The sequence below is a fragment of the Talpa europaea genome (genome assembly GCF_964194135.1).
Source record: "Talpa europaea genome assembly, chromosome: 15".
Classification (NCBI taxonomy): domain Eukaryota; kingdom Metazoa; phylum Chordata; class Mammalia; order Eulipotyphla; family Talpidae; genus Talpa; species Talpa europaea.
In genome coordinates this window covers 5,057,452-5,073,043 of record NC_140083.1, presented here as the reverse complement: position 1 = coordinate 5,073,043, position 15,592 = coordinate 5,057,452, and the positions used below count along the sequence as shown (strand labels likewise).

The following is a 15,592-nucleotide window of genomic DNA, read 5'->3' as shown; positions in this document are numbered from 1 at the left end:
AGCTCAAGGCCCTTGCCCCATACGTAATCCCACGGCAGACGCTGCTGAAGTCAGTGGAATCAGATAGGGCTGATGGGGCAAGGTGGGGCTGGGGGTGAGAGATGGCGCCAGTCGCCAGGAGGGTGGGCAGAGCTGTGAGTATGGCTAACTGCGCCCCCCACCCTAGGCCCTGGACTCACCCCGGGCGTGACCTGTTGACTTGAGCTGCTTGTCCCTGCCCAGAGGGATGAGGGGACAGCCACCACAGGGCAGGGCATTCTGGAGGTGTGGGGATGGGGCAGGGGTGGAGGTATGGCGAGGAGTGGGGCAGGAGGGGTAGGCCAGAGTGTGGGTAGGCTGAGGAGGGAACGTGCCCCCCAAAGGCCCCAAAGTGGCAGACAAAGGAGGGGCCCTGCACGAGGCAGCCCCTCATGCCTTGGCCCTCCCCTTGCAGACATCGAAGGTGGCCTTCTTTGCACCCCCGAAAGCCTCCACCAGCTTGTCTTCCCAGGGGAGGACGTTGCCCAGTAGCGGCCCAGTACAGTTGGCAAGGCCCAGGACCTGGGTGGGTGTCAGGATGTGGTCCCACAGGTTAAACTGGGCAATGTCGCCCACGAAGGCTTGAGTGGCATCAAACCGGCCACCCAGGGTATCCTGGGCCAAGAGAATAGCAGAGAAAGGAAAAAGACAGAGTGAGGGAACGGAGAAGACAGACAGGTCTCAGTCCCTGTTGAAATTCCTGCCATGACTCTCCAGACCAGCCCCAAGGCCGGAGCCCGCCCCCAGGCCCTACCCCGCCCCTTGACGGTCAGCCCTCTCTGGGTCTGTCTGTCCACCGCATCGGGGCTGGGTCAGACTGCTCTGCTTTCAAGGTCCTTCCGCCTAACCCCTCCTCCCAAGGGGCCCTGGGTGAGTGGGACATGTACCTGGGCTTCAAACCCTGATACCACTCTGAGGCTTACCTGCTCCTGGCCCAGGATAAGGATCCCATGAGGCTTGATGGGGTGCCAGGCAGCCAGGTTCTCACCAGAGCCCCGCAGCTCCCCGTCCTGGTAGGCAGACCACAGGCCATCCCTTGTGGTCCAGGCGATGCAGATGTGATGCCAGCTGTTGTCCTTTAGACTCAGGGGCAGCTGGGCCACCTAAACACAGGTCCCCCAACCCCAGGTCAGAGGTGCCACAAGGCCTCGGTTTCCTCATCTATAAAGTGAGGAGGTCAGGTGAGGGATGGCACGCGAGCCCAATACTGCTGCCGCCTTTGCCAGGCAGACCTGGCTGATCAATCTCGTGACTCATCCTCAGGATCTACCCATCTCAGTGGTCTGAGAAGCCACTGCTGATGGAGAAGACTTGGCCGGTGAGATGAAAGGCACCTGCTGCCTGAGGATTTGGGTCTCCCCAGAGGTTCTTTCATCTCGTAAATTTTCTGAGTTCACAATTTAATGCAACATTCTCTGAGGCCTACTGGGTGCCAGGCCTTATTCTGGACATGAGGGTGTGGATCTGGTCCTGGCCTTAAATGAACTGAGTCTGCAATAGAAGGGCTTCGGGACAATAAACAAGACAGAATAACATAGGGGGCCATCTGGGCGGTACAGAGGCTTCTTCCCAGAGGAAGAAGAGGGCATGGGAACAAGACAGGGCCTCTAAACACCCCTGGGAGGTCGATGGAACCTCACCAAGCCACTGCAAGGTACACCAAGGGGGGGCACAGCAGGAGCCAAGGCTCAGAGGTCCAACTAAAAAGGGCAACCATGTGTAGTCTGCAGCTGCTGCTCAAAAGGACACCCCAGGTTCCCAGAAGGGGCTCTGTGTGCCCTATCCAGGGTGCTGAACCCTTCCACTGAGCTCTGAGTGCCGACCTTGGGCAGGCAGGGTTATGCCGGGGTCAGGGGAGCAGGATCTAATGTAGTCCAGCCCCTCCCATCTTTTCAGGACCTTCTGGACCACAAGAGACATTCACTTCCCGGACCCGCCTCCCCCCTCCTCTAGGACACCCATGGAAGGTACTTGCTGCTGAGCAGCGCTCTGATGGGCGTCTACCGCTCCAAGTGGCTCTAAGTGGCTGTGGGCTGGTCACAAGTGGATGTGATATTTTCAGGGGGTCTTGAGAGACCACCATGCTTGCAAAACCCAAAGCAGAGTAGCAGGCAGGGAGCACGGGGCTGAGAAGATGCTTCCCATCCTTCCTCTTAGTCACATCACTCCCTCCACGCAAAGCCTGTCTTTGTCCTGCCCTGAAGCCAGGTTAGAGTGGAGGTTTAGGGGCAGGTGTTTGGGGCATGGGAGGGTGGGTGGCTCAAGGGCAGAACAGTGGGGAGGTTAAGAGGTGGTTTCTGGAGCCCCAGACCCCAAGTCACCCCATTACCACTTGTGTGTCCGGGATGCACTATTTTCCCTTTCTGAGCCTCAGCTTCTTTTGGGCACATACCTCCCGGTGCCACGGGAGGGCTGAGGTTGGTAATGTCAAGAAAGTGGTTACAAGCACAGGGCCTGATGCAGCAAAGAGCGCAGCGTGTCGAGGCTGCCGAATGCCTGGCTTCCCAAAGCCCTTTGCACGTGTCTAAGCCACTGCTTTCTGGTCACAAGCCTGTAAACTAGAGAAAGTTGTCGTTCCTGCTTTACAGATCTGGAAACTGAGGTACGGGGGGTAAGTGACAGTCTAAGGTCACATAGTGGGTCAGTGGCAAGTCCAAGATTCAGGCCCAGAGGCACACCAAGGCACCATTCCACAGTCCATAGGCCGGGAGGGACAGGGGCTGTAGGTGCCCCCTCCCTCGTTAGTGGCCTTCCCACCATCACTTCTTCCCTCTGTCCTTCCTCTCCTCTCCCAATAGGCCCCTTAGACCTCATTTCCTCTGTTTGTCTTGGAGAAAGAGCAGGGCCCTGGGGGCAGACACCGCTGTTAAGGCCTGAGGCTTCGGTTAATGGGAACACCACACTTAGAGCCTTCTGCCACCCCAGGTCTGTCTGGCTTGGCTTTGTCTTCTCAGAACCCGGCCTGGCAACCAGTAGGCATTTCATGTGTACTGAGTATGCTGAGCAGGAGACTCGAAGGGCCCCCATGTTTGGGTTCCAAGCAGTACAGGTGCTTCTGGAAGGGTCACCCCCGCCCCAGCGGGTCCCTCCTGCCCGGCCCAGCGCCACCCCTCACCTTGTCATTGATCAGCAGCTCCATGGGGTTGTGGCCCGACTCCAGCAGCACAATCTCGTTAGCCTGTCCAGGCACCGAGTAGGAGAAGGGCGTGCCCTGGCCGGTGCCGCCCGACCTGGACCGCAGCCACATGCAGACGGTGAAGGCGTAGAGCTCAGGCAGCGCCTTCCGCACGCGAGCGTACATGTAGTTGTTGCGGATGGGGATGCTGACCCTGAAGGCATCTGGGGGGCTGTAGGCTGAGGGTCCTGCGGGGGTGAGCAAGGTAGACATGGTGGGGATCAATTAACACTGCTGAGGTGGGGGACAGGGCAGTCCAGAATGAGGGCTGCTAGGGCCAGGGCACCTGCTAGGTGCCAGGTGCTGTCACGGCTTCTCTACTCTCAGTGCTGAAGGGGGTGGGTACACGCAAGGACCCTGGACCTGAGAAGTCCCTCGTTGAAGTCCTGCCGCCGCCACTGCCCAGCCAAGTGCAACTTCACTTTTCTGGCTCTTGGTTTCCTCAGTGAAATGAGGGTAATAGCGTCTCCTCCCTCCCAGGGTTGTGTGAGGGTGGGGTGGGACAAATCATGTCAAGGGCCTGGCGCATGCTCAGCAGGTGTCAGCTGTTGTCATTTTTAGAGTTTGTTGCAACAGACAAGGCTTTCTGCTGGGGCTGGCCTCGTCTTCAGGGCTGTTACATGTGTTGTCATTCATTCTTGCAAAAACCCTCGGAGACAGATGCTATTAAAACGCTCATTTTACAGTAAGGAAACCTCAGCACAGGGAGGTTAAGTAGCAATCTGAAGGTCACACAGCTAGGACGGGGCAGAGCTGGGATCTAAATCAGACAATCTGGGAATCCTTGATCTCCACGGTATCTTCCAGCTGAGTCTGGAGGGATTCTATATCTTAAACGTCAGGGGGGTTTCTGCAGGGATTGGCAGTCTGCCTCCAAGCTGTGCCCTTGCTGTGCCCCTCCACTCCAAAATTATTCTCTATCTCTGCTCTCAAGGACTAGCTCGAGGCCCTCCTCCTCCAGGAAGCATCCTGGGTTTCCTACTCTTGAACTCTTACTCTGAGTCTCAGTAAGACTCACTATTGCTCATGGCTTCTCCTGGAATCCCCCACATGTCTCCAAGCCTCTTTAAGGGTGATCCTTACGAGATTTCAAAGATGTAAGGTCCCTGTGAGCTCATGGTCCCTGAACCCCTAGTTTTCAGATGAGAAAAATGAGCTGGAGAAAGGAAGCGAGCTTCTAGAGCCACAGAGTGATCCAGTGACAGTTGCGGGTCCAGGAACTTTGTGCCCTGGTGCCTGTCCCCAAACTCTGTCTATTACATGGTATTTCTCTGACCCCCTGGCAGTGCCTGGTATTATACAAAAGAAAAAAATCCCAATTCACTGAAGGTGCTATTTTATGGCAGTGGTCATTGCGCGGACTTTGGAGTCAAACAGACGTGGTGTTAAGTCTAGATCCGCTGCTTACTGGCTGTATGACCTTGGGCAAGTCACTGACTTCTCTGAACCCCAGTTTCCTCATCCATGACCCTTGGAGGTAATAACCTCCTTGTGTGGTTTGTGGAGATTCAACCAGCTGACCTGTCGCCTTCTTGGCCCACTCCCACAACCTATGTGCCAGCAGGTGCTGTTTGTGATCGAACTGCCCACTTGTTCTTTCTTGCTCATGTTTTAGTCCACTGGCCCCCATCCGGCCTCGTATTTGCCTCTGGGAGCATGCAAATGTTTCCCAGTGCATCTGCGACCCCGAGGGCCCATCCGAAGACCAGGGCCTCGCTGCTGTGCCCTCGTGGGCCTGGGACCCACCGTGCTCCAGCTCAGCCACACGGCCCTGCAGTGCATCCAGCTCCTTCTCCACCTCCTGCTGCTGCTTGTGGCTACTGTGGCTGAGGGCGGTGCGCTCCTTCTCCAGTGCCAGCACCTTGGCCAGCAGCTGCCCCTCCAGCTCGTCCATCTTGGAGTGCAGGGCGGTGGGCGCTGCGGATGCGGGCGCCGGGGCAGCTGAGAAGTTCACACGGGCTGGGAGCTCCTGCTGCTTACAGGGCAGAGAAAGAAGCACATGAGGGCTCTGGGAGGGAGGGAGGGAAGAGACATGGGGCTGGAAAATGCCCTCCACCCCTGATGAGTGAGCCCGCAGGTGAGCCTCAGTTTCCCCATGTGCACGCAGGGGATGGCAGCACCAACTTCTGGCAACAAACACGTACTGGTTTCTGGTGGGTGTTTCTAGTGTTGATGGTGAGCTGCAAGTAGGCTGCCTCCTGTCCCTAAGGACCTCAGCCTCTGGCAGGGGTGGGGTGCCGACTGTAAAAGACCCCCGGATGGTTCTCACATGCAGTCAAGGTTAAGAACTCCTGCCACGTCCTTTGTGACCGGAAGGCTGTATGCTGGTGGGTCCAGAAAGGGGCGGACTGTCTGAGTCTTTGCTCATTCACTCACCAAGCTTCTCTAAGACAGTGCAAGGATGTGTGGGGGCAGATCCACGTGGAAAAGCATAATACATTAGCCAGTGGGGAAAATGCTCCTTCCAGAACCTTCCCAGGGAAGTAGCAGGCCCGCTGCCCAATGCACGAGCTGGCTGGGCTCGTAGAAGCCTGGGCAGAGGCAATTAGCTTAGGGGGCACGCAGTCTCAACACCCCAAGAGCCATGCCTATGGGTCCTGGTCCAGCACCCTGCTATTCTGCTTCCTGCTTTCTCTGTGCTGAGCTTGGCCTGAGACAGCCTGCCAGGCCCGGCCTTGGCAGCTGACACATATTTACTCAAACTCTCACAGTCACTCACTGTGTATCCCCATTACACAGATGGGGAAACTGAGGCAGAGGTCCTTTTGAATTTTCCACCATCTGACACCTCTGGACCCGCACCCTCCCCCTCCACCACCCGCCCTCCCCCCCTCAGCGAGAGCAACACCAGCCTGGGGAACAGGAGGCTGAGTGCTGTTTACACACTGCTGTGCTGCGTTGCTGTTGCCGGAGAAAGCGTGTGGGGGGGAGGCACACAAGCTGTCCTTTTGTTAGAGCCACCAGCTCTGCTGCCGACAGGAAGGCCTGGGAGGAAGGAGGTGGGCTCCCCGATCGTGTGGCCCCCTCCCCACCCCAATGTCTGAATCACAAGAACATGACTCCCCGCCGCCCCACTTTCCCATCTGCTGTGGGTGCAGGCTGTGCTGTGTGGGCTTCCGGCCCGATGCCAAGCGCTCCTGGCCTAAGATGGGAGGGAGCTGATGATGCTGTCACCCTGCTCAGCTCCAGTGAGACGGGAACAGGGCCTTGGAACCCACTGCCTATCCCCCCTGGGGTCCCGGGTGGGGTCTGGTGAAAGTACGTGGGGCCTGGAGCCAAAGCTCAGAGTTCCAGTCCAGCCCAGCTAAGGGGGGCAGCTGCCCGCGTCACCTGCTTGCTAGGCCCTGCCAGGAAGCGCTGTGCGAATATGCCCCACCCCTTTCCACAACCTGGGGCAGCACTGAGGCCAGCTCTATAGAGGAGGCCTGAGGCTCAGAGAGGGGTCGTCAGGTGCCCAGATCATACCGCTGCCCAGCTGCAGAGCCGGGCCCTGTCCAGAGCCTGTTCCCTTTCTCAGTGCTGCCCTGATCATCTGGGTCTTGTTTGTTGGTCTGACACATAGGCACAGTACTGGCTCCCCTGCCCATAGTCAGCAGAAGAGGGTCTAGTAACCCTGGGAGGGCTGGAGGGCCTGGCAGGCAGTCAGACTGGGTGCCTGGGCAGAGCCTACAGCAGCCAGGGGAGGAGGAGGAGGCTGGGAGGCTGGGAGGACAGGGCAAGACCCAACCAGTGCCCCGGATGGGGATGGTCCCTTTCTTCTGGGGCCAGAGGGAAGGGAAGGTGCTGGACTCAGGGTCAGAGCATCACCTGCTGTGTAGCTCAACCCTGCCTGGGACAGCAGGGGCCCAGCTTTTGGGGGCAGCAGGGGAGGGGGAGCGAGGACAGGCTGGGGACCGCAGTGTGGATCAGGTCTGACCACCCCACATCTCCTCATCCCTGAGTGCTGAGCACATCCTGTCTGGCTCACACGGGACTCTCCCAGCCAAGTGGCCCTCTCATGTAAGAGTGCTGTGCCTCAGTTTCCCCACGGGCAAAAAAGCGTACAATAATACTATCACAGAGCTGCAGCGAGGACTAAGCTAGTTCATATGTGTGTGGGAGTCGCACTTGGGATTTTGAATGAGAACTCTTTGGATTTCACTGTGAAGATAGTATTCAAAAAATCCCAGGAGATGGTCCACACTTCTAAGACAGATTTCGCCCCAGTGTAGGCTGCTACAAGTGTTCTGGGCAGGTTTAAGACAGGTTAGGCTAAGCTATCATGTTTGTTGGGGGAGGTGCATTGCACACACTTTCGACTTAATGATATTTTCAGCTGATGATGGGTCTATGCAGCCATAACCCTGTTGTGAGTCGAGGAAGAGCTGTGTTATCACCGACCCTACTTAGGTGTCTCTTGGAATGGTCTGCCTTCTCCACTTCCGACTATAAATCTTTTTGTTTCATCATAATATTGTGGGGGTGGAGAGGAAGGAAGCACAAATTAACAGAAAAGCAGTTAGATCCCATTTCTATAGCGTTGTACAGATTCAAAATGAGATCATGCATGAAAGGCACAGAGAATTCAAGTTCAGGAGCGTGGTGGCCCCCTGGGTGTGGGTGGTGGGGCGGGGCTGGTGGCAAATGCCCTGGGGCTCGAGCCTGGGTGAGGACCTCAAAGCATTCTTTATACCTTCCTGTGTGTGCCTGAAAGATTTGATGCTGATTTTTTTTTTTTTTTTTTTTTTGGAGCAGCGGGGAGACAGAGAGGTCTGCTGCACCATGGGGGTCAGCTCCCTGGCCAGGGATCGAACTCAGGCCACAGCGGCGATAGTGCTAAGACCTAACCCCGAGGCCACCAGGGAGGTCCCCAGCCGGGAATCTTAACTGTAGCCTCCCTCAGCTCCTGTGTCCCTCCCGCATTCAGGCCCTGAAACCTGGGCTTCTGCTCAGGCCAAAGCTGCAGATCCAGCCATGTTGCTCTCCAGCCTTCAATCCTTCAATGCCGCCGTACAGATAGAATCCCAGCCACGGGGGACTGGCCCCAGTGCTCCCTAAGCCTGCTGCCCTTCCCTCCCATGGAAGGCCCCCAGTGGCCTCGCCCCAGGACGTCCTCACGTGCTGTTCCTTCTGCCTAGAACATTCTTCCGCCCCACCCCCTCCTCTGGCCAGATGCCTGCTCAGCCTCCCGTGGCAGCTTCCCTGCCGCCTGAGCGAAGGAAGATGCTCTGACGGGAGGGAAACAGGGCCTCTCTGGAGGGACCGCAGAGCATGCCCTCACTCATTCATTCATGCAGCGCCCTGTTGCCGTGGTTACAGGCACGCATCTCACGTCAGACAGGCTGCGCGCGTCACTCCCAGGCTCACCATTCGTAGCTCTGTGGCCTTGGACGAGCTGCCCCACTCTCCTTTGCCCGGTTTCCTCAACTAGAAAATGGGAGTAATAATAGTATCTGCGTTTTGGGATCTCAGTAAGGAGCCAGTGAAGGAACAGATGTCAAGTCTGGCATATGGCGGTGAGCACCACCTCCACCGCCTCCAGCACCTCCACCACCATCACCTTCACCACCTGCACCATTACCACCTCCACCGCCATCCTCCTCACCAGCCCCACCATCAGAGACGGGGGAGCGGGGAGGCAGGGGAGTGGTGGGAGGGGTGCAGGTGGCGTCCTAGGCAATTTCTTAACCTCTCTGAGCCTCCATTTTCTCACCCGTGAAGTGGGGAAGGGACAGTCTCAGGGTTCTCGTGGGACTGAACGGCCAGGCCCGGAACAGGCTGGCGCAGAGGACAGGCTCAGCCCTGCTGCCTCTCACGGGGTACCGGGGGTGCGGCTCTCAGCTGGGGGGAGAGAGGTGGACTCGGTTGTGCAGGTGCAAGCACCCCAAAGGAGCCATGGGCTCCGCCGTAACATGACAGGGGACGGTGAGTCGGGAAGGCTTCTTGGGGGGCCCTTCCTGCTCCCTGGTTCCCCCTCTGGGACCTCAGCAGTCACTGTCTCCATCTGACCCCAGGCAGGGGAGGATGAGCAGGAAAGACCAGGCTGATCTTTGGTCCTGGTGCCCCAGTGCCAATTTGGAACTGTGGAGAAGAGAGGAGGAACCAGCCTCTGGGCTCCGGGTGCCGTCGGGGTGACAGGCGGGCAGTGAGGCGGAGAGGACAGGCGGAGAGGACGGTAGGGGAGAAGGCTCTTTTCAAGAGGCTGGAGCAGCGGCGGGGTCCGTGCCATACACCTTCCTGGTCTCTGAGGCCCCCGAATGTGATAGAACACCCCAACCTCAGCCCCCTCGCCTCTCCCGTCAAGGGCTCCTGGGCAAGTTGCTGCTTTGAGAGCTCCCTTCAGGCCCCAGAGCTACAGCAAAGAGAGCACCCCCAGCCTGTCCACACGGAAAATCCCGCTGTGCCCCAGGCCTGCCGTGTTGCCTGACTCAGCCAGGCTCTCGGTCCCTCTGAGCACCAGCTTCCCCAGCATCACATGAGGACTGTGTGCCCCTCAATGGGCCCTCCGTTGGGTTGGTTGTCTCAGTCCCTGTCCCCAGGGCTCAGGGGGATTCTGCATCCAGGGTTGTCCTCGGGAAACTCCACCACACTCTCCCGCGAGGGGTGCCACCCTGACCTCGTACCACTTCCCATGGCCAAGGGCTGCACAAAGTGGCCAACAACACAAGAGAAGGTGCCAAACAGCGTGAGTCAGAGACACAGATGAAAGCCACAGCGCTGCACGCCCACCAGAACGAGTCGTGAAAAAGACCACACTGAGCCGGGGAGCGCCCCTGGGTGGGCGTGCCAAGGCTCACTGCCACTTTGGAAGCGCTCTCAGTAGTGCCAGCCAAGGCTGAAGCCACGCCTCTCCCAGGACCCAGGCGCCTGCACCCAGGGAGAAACAGGGATCTCAGCTTAGAGCATCACAGAAGGTCTGTGGCAGCTTTGTCATAATTCCAAGCCCGAAACAGAGGCCCACCCCTAGAAGAATGGGCAGCTAAGGACGGTCCCCCCATACATGGGAGCGCTGTGCACTGGGCAGCAAGGACACGAACAGCCACGGGGTCAGGCAGGATCCGGTGTCAGGCCTCACATGGACAGGACCCGCCGACGCAAAGGCTGCAGCTATCTGAGTGGCCTGCATGAAGCTCAGACCCAGGCATCGCTGATCGATGGTGAGGAAAGCCCCAGATGGTACTTTGGGGGTCACAAAGGAGCTTTTTTGGGGGCCCTCGATATGTTCTGATGCTGGATTTGGGTGGTGCTTTCTTGGGTGTATCCATAGGTGAAACTTCATTAAGGTTTGTGTGCTTTACAACAAGTACGAGGAATGAGCACTTACGGATTTTTAAAGTAAGTGTACCTCAAAAAAAACCCACCCAAAACCAACAAACAAGAACAGCAACAAAACAGTCACAAGCAGGTCGCTAGGGTAAGTCCTTAGAAGAAAACTGAGGTCAGAGAGCCTGAGTGATTAAAGTCACAAGCAAGAACTCAGCTCTGCCGCCGAGCCTTCCTGTTTCAGAGAATATGTGAGCGCCGCAAAGGTGTTTGGGGAGCATCTGGACCTCTGCATCGGTTAACAGAAGGGAAAGTGAATCAGGGGAGGTGGGGGTGCTGATTTGCCTGCTCTGGTTCCCCCCAACGCTCTGCATCCATGTTCCCTCGTCTGCAGTAGGGTCACGTGCCTGGCCTACTTCTCAGGGCTGAGGACTGGGTTAGCCAGCATGTAAGCGCTTCGTCAGTGTGACTTGCTGTTGTCAGTATTATCGTTGTGGGTGTTAGGTTTATCAGCAGAGGTCCCCCCATGAGCCGCCTGATCATCTGGCCAGCCAGCAGGACAAGCCTTTGAGGTCGACCCTGATCACTCTTCTCCTGGTGCTCTGATGCAGACATGGTCCCAGGTGGTGTCCAGCAAGAAAGCAAGAGTGTCTTCCTCCCTCTCTGGAAGGTGGATGAACACTGGCTCCTCCAGAGTCAGTGATGAAAGACAGTGGCTCTAGAGCCAGATACTAACGGGGTCAAATCGAGGTTCCATGGCTGTGTGACATTGGGACAGTGTCTTTACCTCTCTGAACCTTGTTTTTCCATCTGTACAAGGGGGCGAGTATAGTACCTCCCTCATCAAGGTTTTATGAGGATGGGACGTGATGATGCCCAGTGCCTAATGTACTCGGTAAGCGCAAGATACCGTGGTTATTGCAACAAACAGCATGGCTGGAAAATCCCTGAGTCCAGGCTCCTCCGTGACCATCATCAGGATGGCTTTGCCAAGGTTCCCTCTCCAAGACGATGGAGGTGGCTGGCTCGCTGGGCTGGGTTATGGATGTGGTCTGTGTCAAAGATCTGCTGCTTAAACCAATCTTGAAATCTCATTTTACACATATATTAAACCAGTGCAAAAATGGAACATGAGAACATGCATCCGCGGCCTGTTGCCACATAAAGAGTCCGATGTGGCCAAGTGGTTCTTGGCAACAGTCATAAACAGTCAATATCCTGTGACCTGGGAAGTCAGCCTAAAGAAATCACTCAATGACTGAGACAGAGAGCGAGAGAGAGAGAGAACGAGAGAGCACTATCTGCATGAAATTGACCTCCCAATGAGCTTCGAGAAGAAAAATAATGAGAAAGTCTCTATCTCCAGCAACAGGAGGTGGACAGTAGCCGTGGGGCGCAGGCCAGATCCCTGGACATCGTGGCCGTCATTAAGATGGTAATTACCCGCAATGCCTGGCAACCCTGGACAACCTCTACTTTTAGATAAAGGACTAACAGGAGGCTGCAGAGGGAGGAATGGTGGAATTAGGTGTGTTTTTCCTCTCCAGGCGTTGACTTTTAAAATGAACAGCGACAATAACAACACAAATGAAAACAAAGATGTTAAACAAATAATTCTAAAATGACAATTTCTCCTGAACCTTCAAGCGTGGCTCCCTCCTTGAGACCTGGGGGGAGAGGCCAGGCCAGAATGACCTTTGCTCTCCCTTGGTAGCCAGTCCAGTGGGGTGGGGGAGGGGCGATGCAGAGCCGGTGAGCAGGGGTGTGTTGAGGATTATGGGAGCACAAGTGGGGACAGGAAAGGGACAGTGCAATCAGGGAAGGCCTCCAGGAGGAGGTGTAACCTAGGTAGAGGTGAGAAAGAGAGAAAGGTGAGAAAGACTGGGCATCGAGCAGGCTGAGGAATTTGCAGCAAAGTGGAGCCTCGGGGTGAGCTTGAGGAAGATCCCTGGGGATGCCTGTAAGGGGAGGTTGGAGGGGGTAGGAGACAGTGAGGACACCGCAGAATGCATCTGAAAAGGAGGTTGGGAGAGACAGGTTGGGTTCAGGCTGGGCACGATGAGTCGGGGTTGGGAGGATATCCAGATGGAGGTGCTCACGACACAGCTGGAGCCACTGTTCTGGAGCTCAGGGGAGAGAATCCTGAGCTGGAGATGGAATGGGCTTCGGCACCACAGAGGGGTGGGTGTAGACGCCAAGATGGCTGAGTTCACCCAGCGAAAGTGAGAGGACCCCCAGGAGGGGCACAGAGGTTAAAAGGGGAGGACCCTGCAAGGAGCCAGAGAGCGGAAGGGGCAGGGGGCGTGAGGGTGCCTGGAAGTCCAGGAGGGGGCGGGCAGCAAGGCGAGGCGTCAGAGGGGGATCCGGCACGACAGGGACCAGAAAGTGTCTGTCACCCCGGTGACATCTGCAAGAGCGCTTGCATCTGCGTCGGGGGAAGAGCTGAGGGGGAAGAGGGAAAGCCCTGACAATCCGGGAGCATCCTTTTGAGGATACGATGAGGGGAAATATTAGAGACAAAAAAGTCCCAACGTCTGACTCCACATCTGTCGGGTTCCAGAGCCCAGACCCTACAAAGACCCCCAAAGAGACTGGCTCCGGCGATGCCGTCCTCAGCAGACCGATGCGGTGGGCGCCCTCTGGGACCGCTGGCCCTCTCCATGGCCACTACACGCAGGAAGCCTGCGAGGGTGTGTAGGGGAGGCCAGGGCTGCCCTGCCTGGGAGGTTGGTGCCAAATCCCAGCACCAGGATCCCCCCAACCTCAGCAGGATACTGGAGGGGCGCCACCCTGCCAAATGCGCAGGTGCCTGGGGCACGAGTCCAGGACAAGCCCAGCCCTGCCAGCCCCAGTCGTGGGAGGAACCGCGGTGCCATCTGGGCATGGGGGCAGGGGTGATGGCAGGCAGGAGGGAATTTATTGAAAGCCAATTTATTTTTTACATTCCTAAAACCTATTTCCTCCAAGGAGGGTTTGTGCCCATTTTTGGCTTGGGCTGCATTTTACAAATGAGCAGTGTGCTGTCACTGCTGGGGGAAGAAAGCAGCCGCCCAGACTGAGCGCGCCGTTCCCGGCCCCTCTCAAAGAGGCGCCGCTGAATCCTCCCAGCACCCCAGGGAGGCAGGTGCTGTTGTCTCCACGTTACAGGCGAGGAAAGAGACTCTGCCGCCCTCTTGACTTCCAGCAGTCCCGGGTCATTTTCCTCACTCTCACCCTAGAAAGCCCCCGGGGCCGCAGTGGGCCAGAGGGAGGCCGGCCCTGCAGAATCCCAGCGGAGCCTCCCTCCTGCCTCTGCCTTGTCCAGCTGCATTCAGTTGGGGGGAGGTAAGTTCGGGGACGGCCGGTGCTTTGGCCTTCTCCCCCCTCCTTCCACAGATCCCGTGTTGCTGCTCACCCCCTTGGCAGCAGCCTGGAAATCACGGATGGTCAGGCGTGGGGGTCAGGGTCTCTGAATGCCTGTCCTGGCTAGTCTCTTGGGCACCCCTCCGGGGGGCCTCAAATAGCTTGCCAGGGGAGAACGGGGTCTAGTTCAGAGGAGAAATGACTGGCCCAGGAGCTCCCGACACCAAGTGCAGACTCCCCATGTCCCAGCCCTAGTGGCTGACCCCATCCTGTGCCCAGAGGCAGGAGGAGCGGAGGAGCCCCGTGGGCCCTGGTCTCCACTCAGGCCTCCCCCTAGAGCAGCAGCCTTCCAGGTTTGGGGGGTGGGAGAGCTCCTGTCCTCCAGTTCACGGTCCCAGCCAGAGTGATTTGGGGTGGGGTTTGGGGTAGTAAGAGACACAGGGGAGTGACACCCCCTTCCTCTGCGGAAGAGGAGGACCCCAGTGTCTTGGTCAGCTCGTCCTATCTCTTGACCACGGGCGTGAGTGTGGGGCTGGTGCTGCTTCACTGTGCTGGGAAGAGGGACGTGCAAAGGACATGTACAGCGGCCCTAGTGGGAGCCAAGCAGCACCCCCACCAGCCCCCACTTCCCTCCTCACTGCACGTGGAGACTGTTACACCCACTTTACAGATGCGGAAACTGAGGCCCAGAGCGGGTCCTGGAGGGACAGGGATTGGCGATGTGTCTGTCCGGCGCCCCTTCCACCTCGTCGGGGTGTCAGACTCTTTTTCTATCCGCGTCTTCCCTTCTCCAACCGCCCCCCCCCCCAACGCAGCACTCCCTCTACACGGACGGCAGACCCGCGGGTCACACTCGCGAGGGCCTCCCGGGGGCCCCCGCACCCGGCGGTGGTTGCGGGACGCCCCGCGCGCTCGGGCGGGGGCGGCTCCTCCCATCCCCGGCTGGACCGCGACGGCGCGGCGCGGCGCGGCGCTCACCTCCAGGCGGTCGAGACGGTCGCGGAGGGCGCGCACGGCGTCCTCCAGCTCGAGGATGACCGCGGGCGAGTCCCAGGCCCCGTCGGCCATGGTGTCCCGGCGGGGCCCGGCGTCCTGCAGGCCGCGCGGCAGGCCGCTCTCGCAGCGGCCCAGCTTGCCGGTGAGCTCGCGGATGGTGTCCTGGTCGGCGCGGATGCGCGCCTCCTGCTGCAGCGCCGTCTGGCGCAGCTGCTCCGCCGTGCTCTGCAGCAGCAGCAGCTCCTCGCGCTCGCCCGGCGCCGCGCCCGCCGCGTCCCCGGGCTCGGTCCCCGACGGGCAGGCGGCGGCCAGCGGCGTGCACAGGAAGCGGCTGAAGAGGGGCGCGGGCGGCAGCGGGCGCGCGCTGGCCGCGGGAGCCCCGGGCAGCGCGGGGGGCCCGGCCGAGCCGCCCGCGCCGTGCAGCGCGCTCAGGCTGCGCTGCGGGCCCGGGGACGCGGCGGCGCCCGGGGCGCCCGGGGCGACCGAGGCGTTGTCGCCGCCGCCGGGCAGCGCCCGCGCCGGGCTGGCCGCCAGGGGCACGCTGGCGATGATGCAGATGACAGCACCCAGGAACGCCAGCATGCCCGCGGCCAGCAGCACGGCCAGGAACTTCAGCGTGAGGCGGGCGGGGGGGCGCGCGGGGCCCCCGGCAGGCGCGGCGGCGGGGTCGGGGCGCGGGGCCCGGGCGCGCGGGGCCGAGCGGGGCCCGAGCGGGAGCGGGAGGAGCCGGCGCCGGAGCTGTCGCCGCGGCCGCTGCTGCCGCCGCTCTGAGCCCGGGCGGCGGGAGGAGGCGCGGGCGGCGGGGAGGGGAGCGGGCGC

At 59.1% G+C, this 15,592-nt stretch overlaps 1 protein-coding gene across 1 annotated transcript; it reads right to left on the bottom strand.

The window, feature by feature from the left end:
• Window positions 1–408: 408 nt before the first annotated feature.
• Window positions 409–15,379, bottom strand: NPTXR (neuronal pentraxin receptor; the record flags this gene model as incomplete). Its single annotated transcript, XM_084254519.1, has 5 exons — window positions 14,756–15,379; window positions 4,940–5,165; window positions 3,134–3,381; window positions 942–1,121; window positions 409–633 (listed from the first exon to the last, which is right to left on the bottom strand). The coding sequence occupies exons 1-5, from the start codon at window positions 15,353–15,355 to the stop codon at window positions 409–411; spliced, it is 1,479 nt and encodes a 492-aa protein (XP_084110645.1). The 5' UTR covers window positions 15,356–15,379.
• Between the last annotated feature and the right edge of the window lie 213 nt (window positions 15,380–15,592).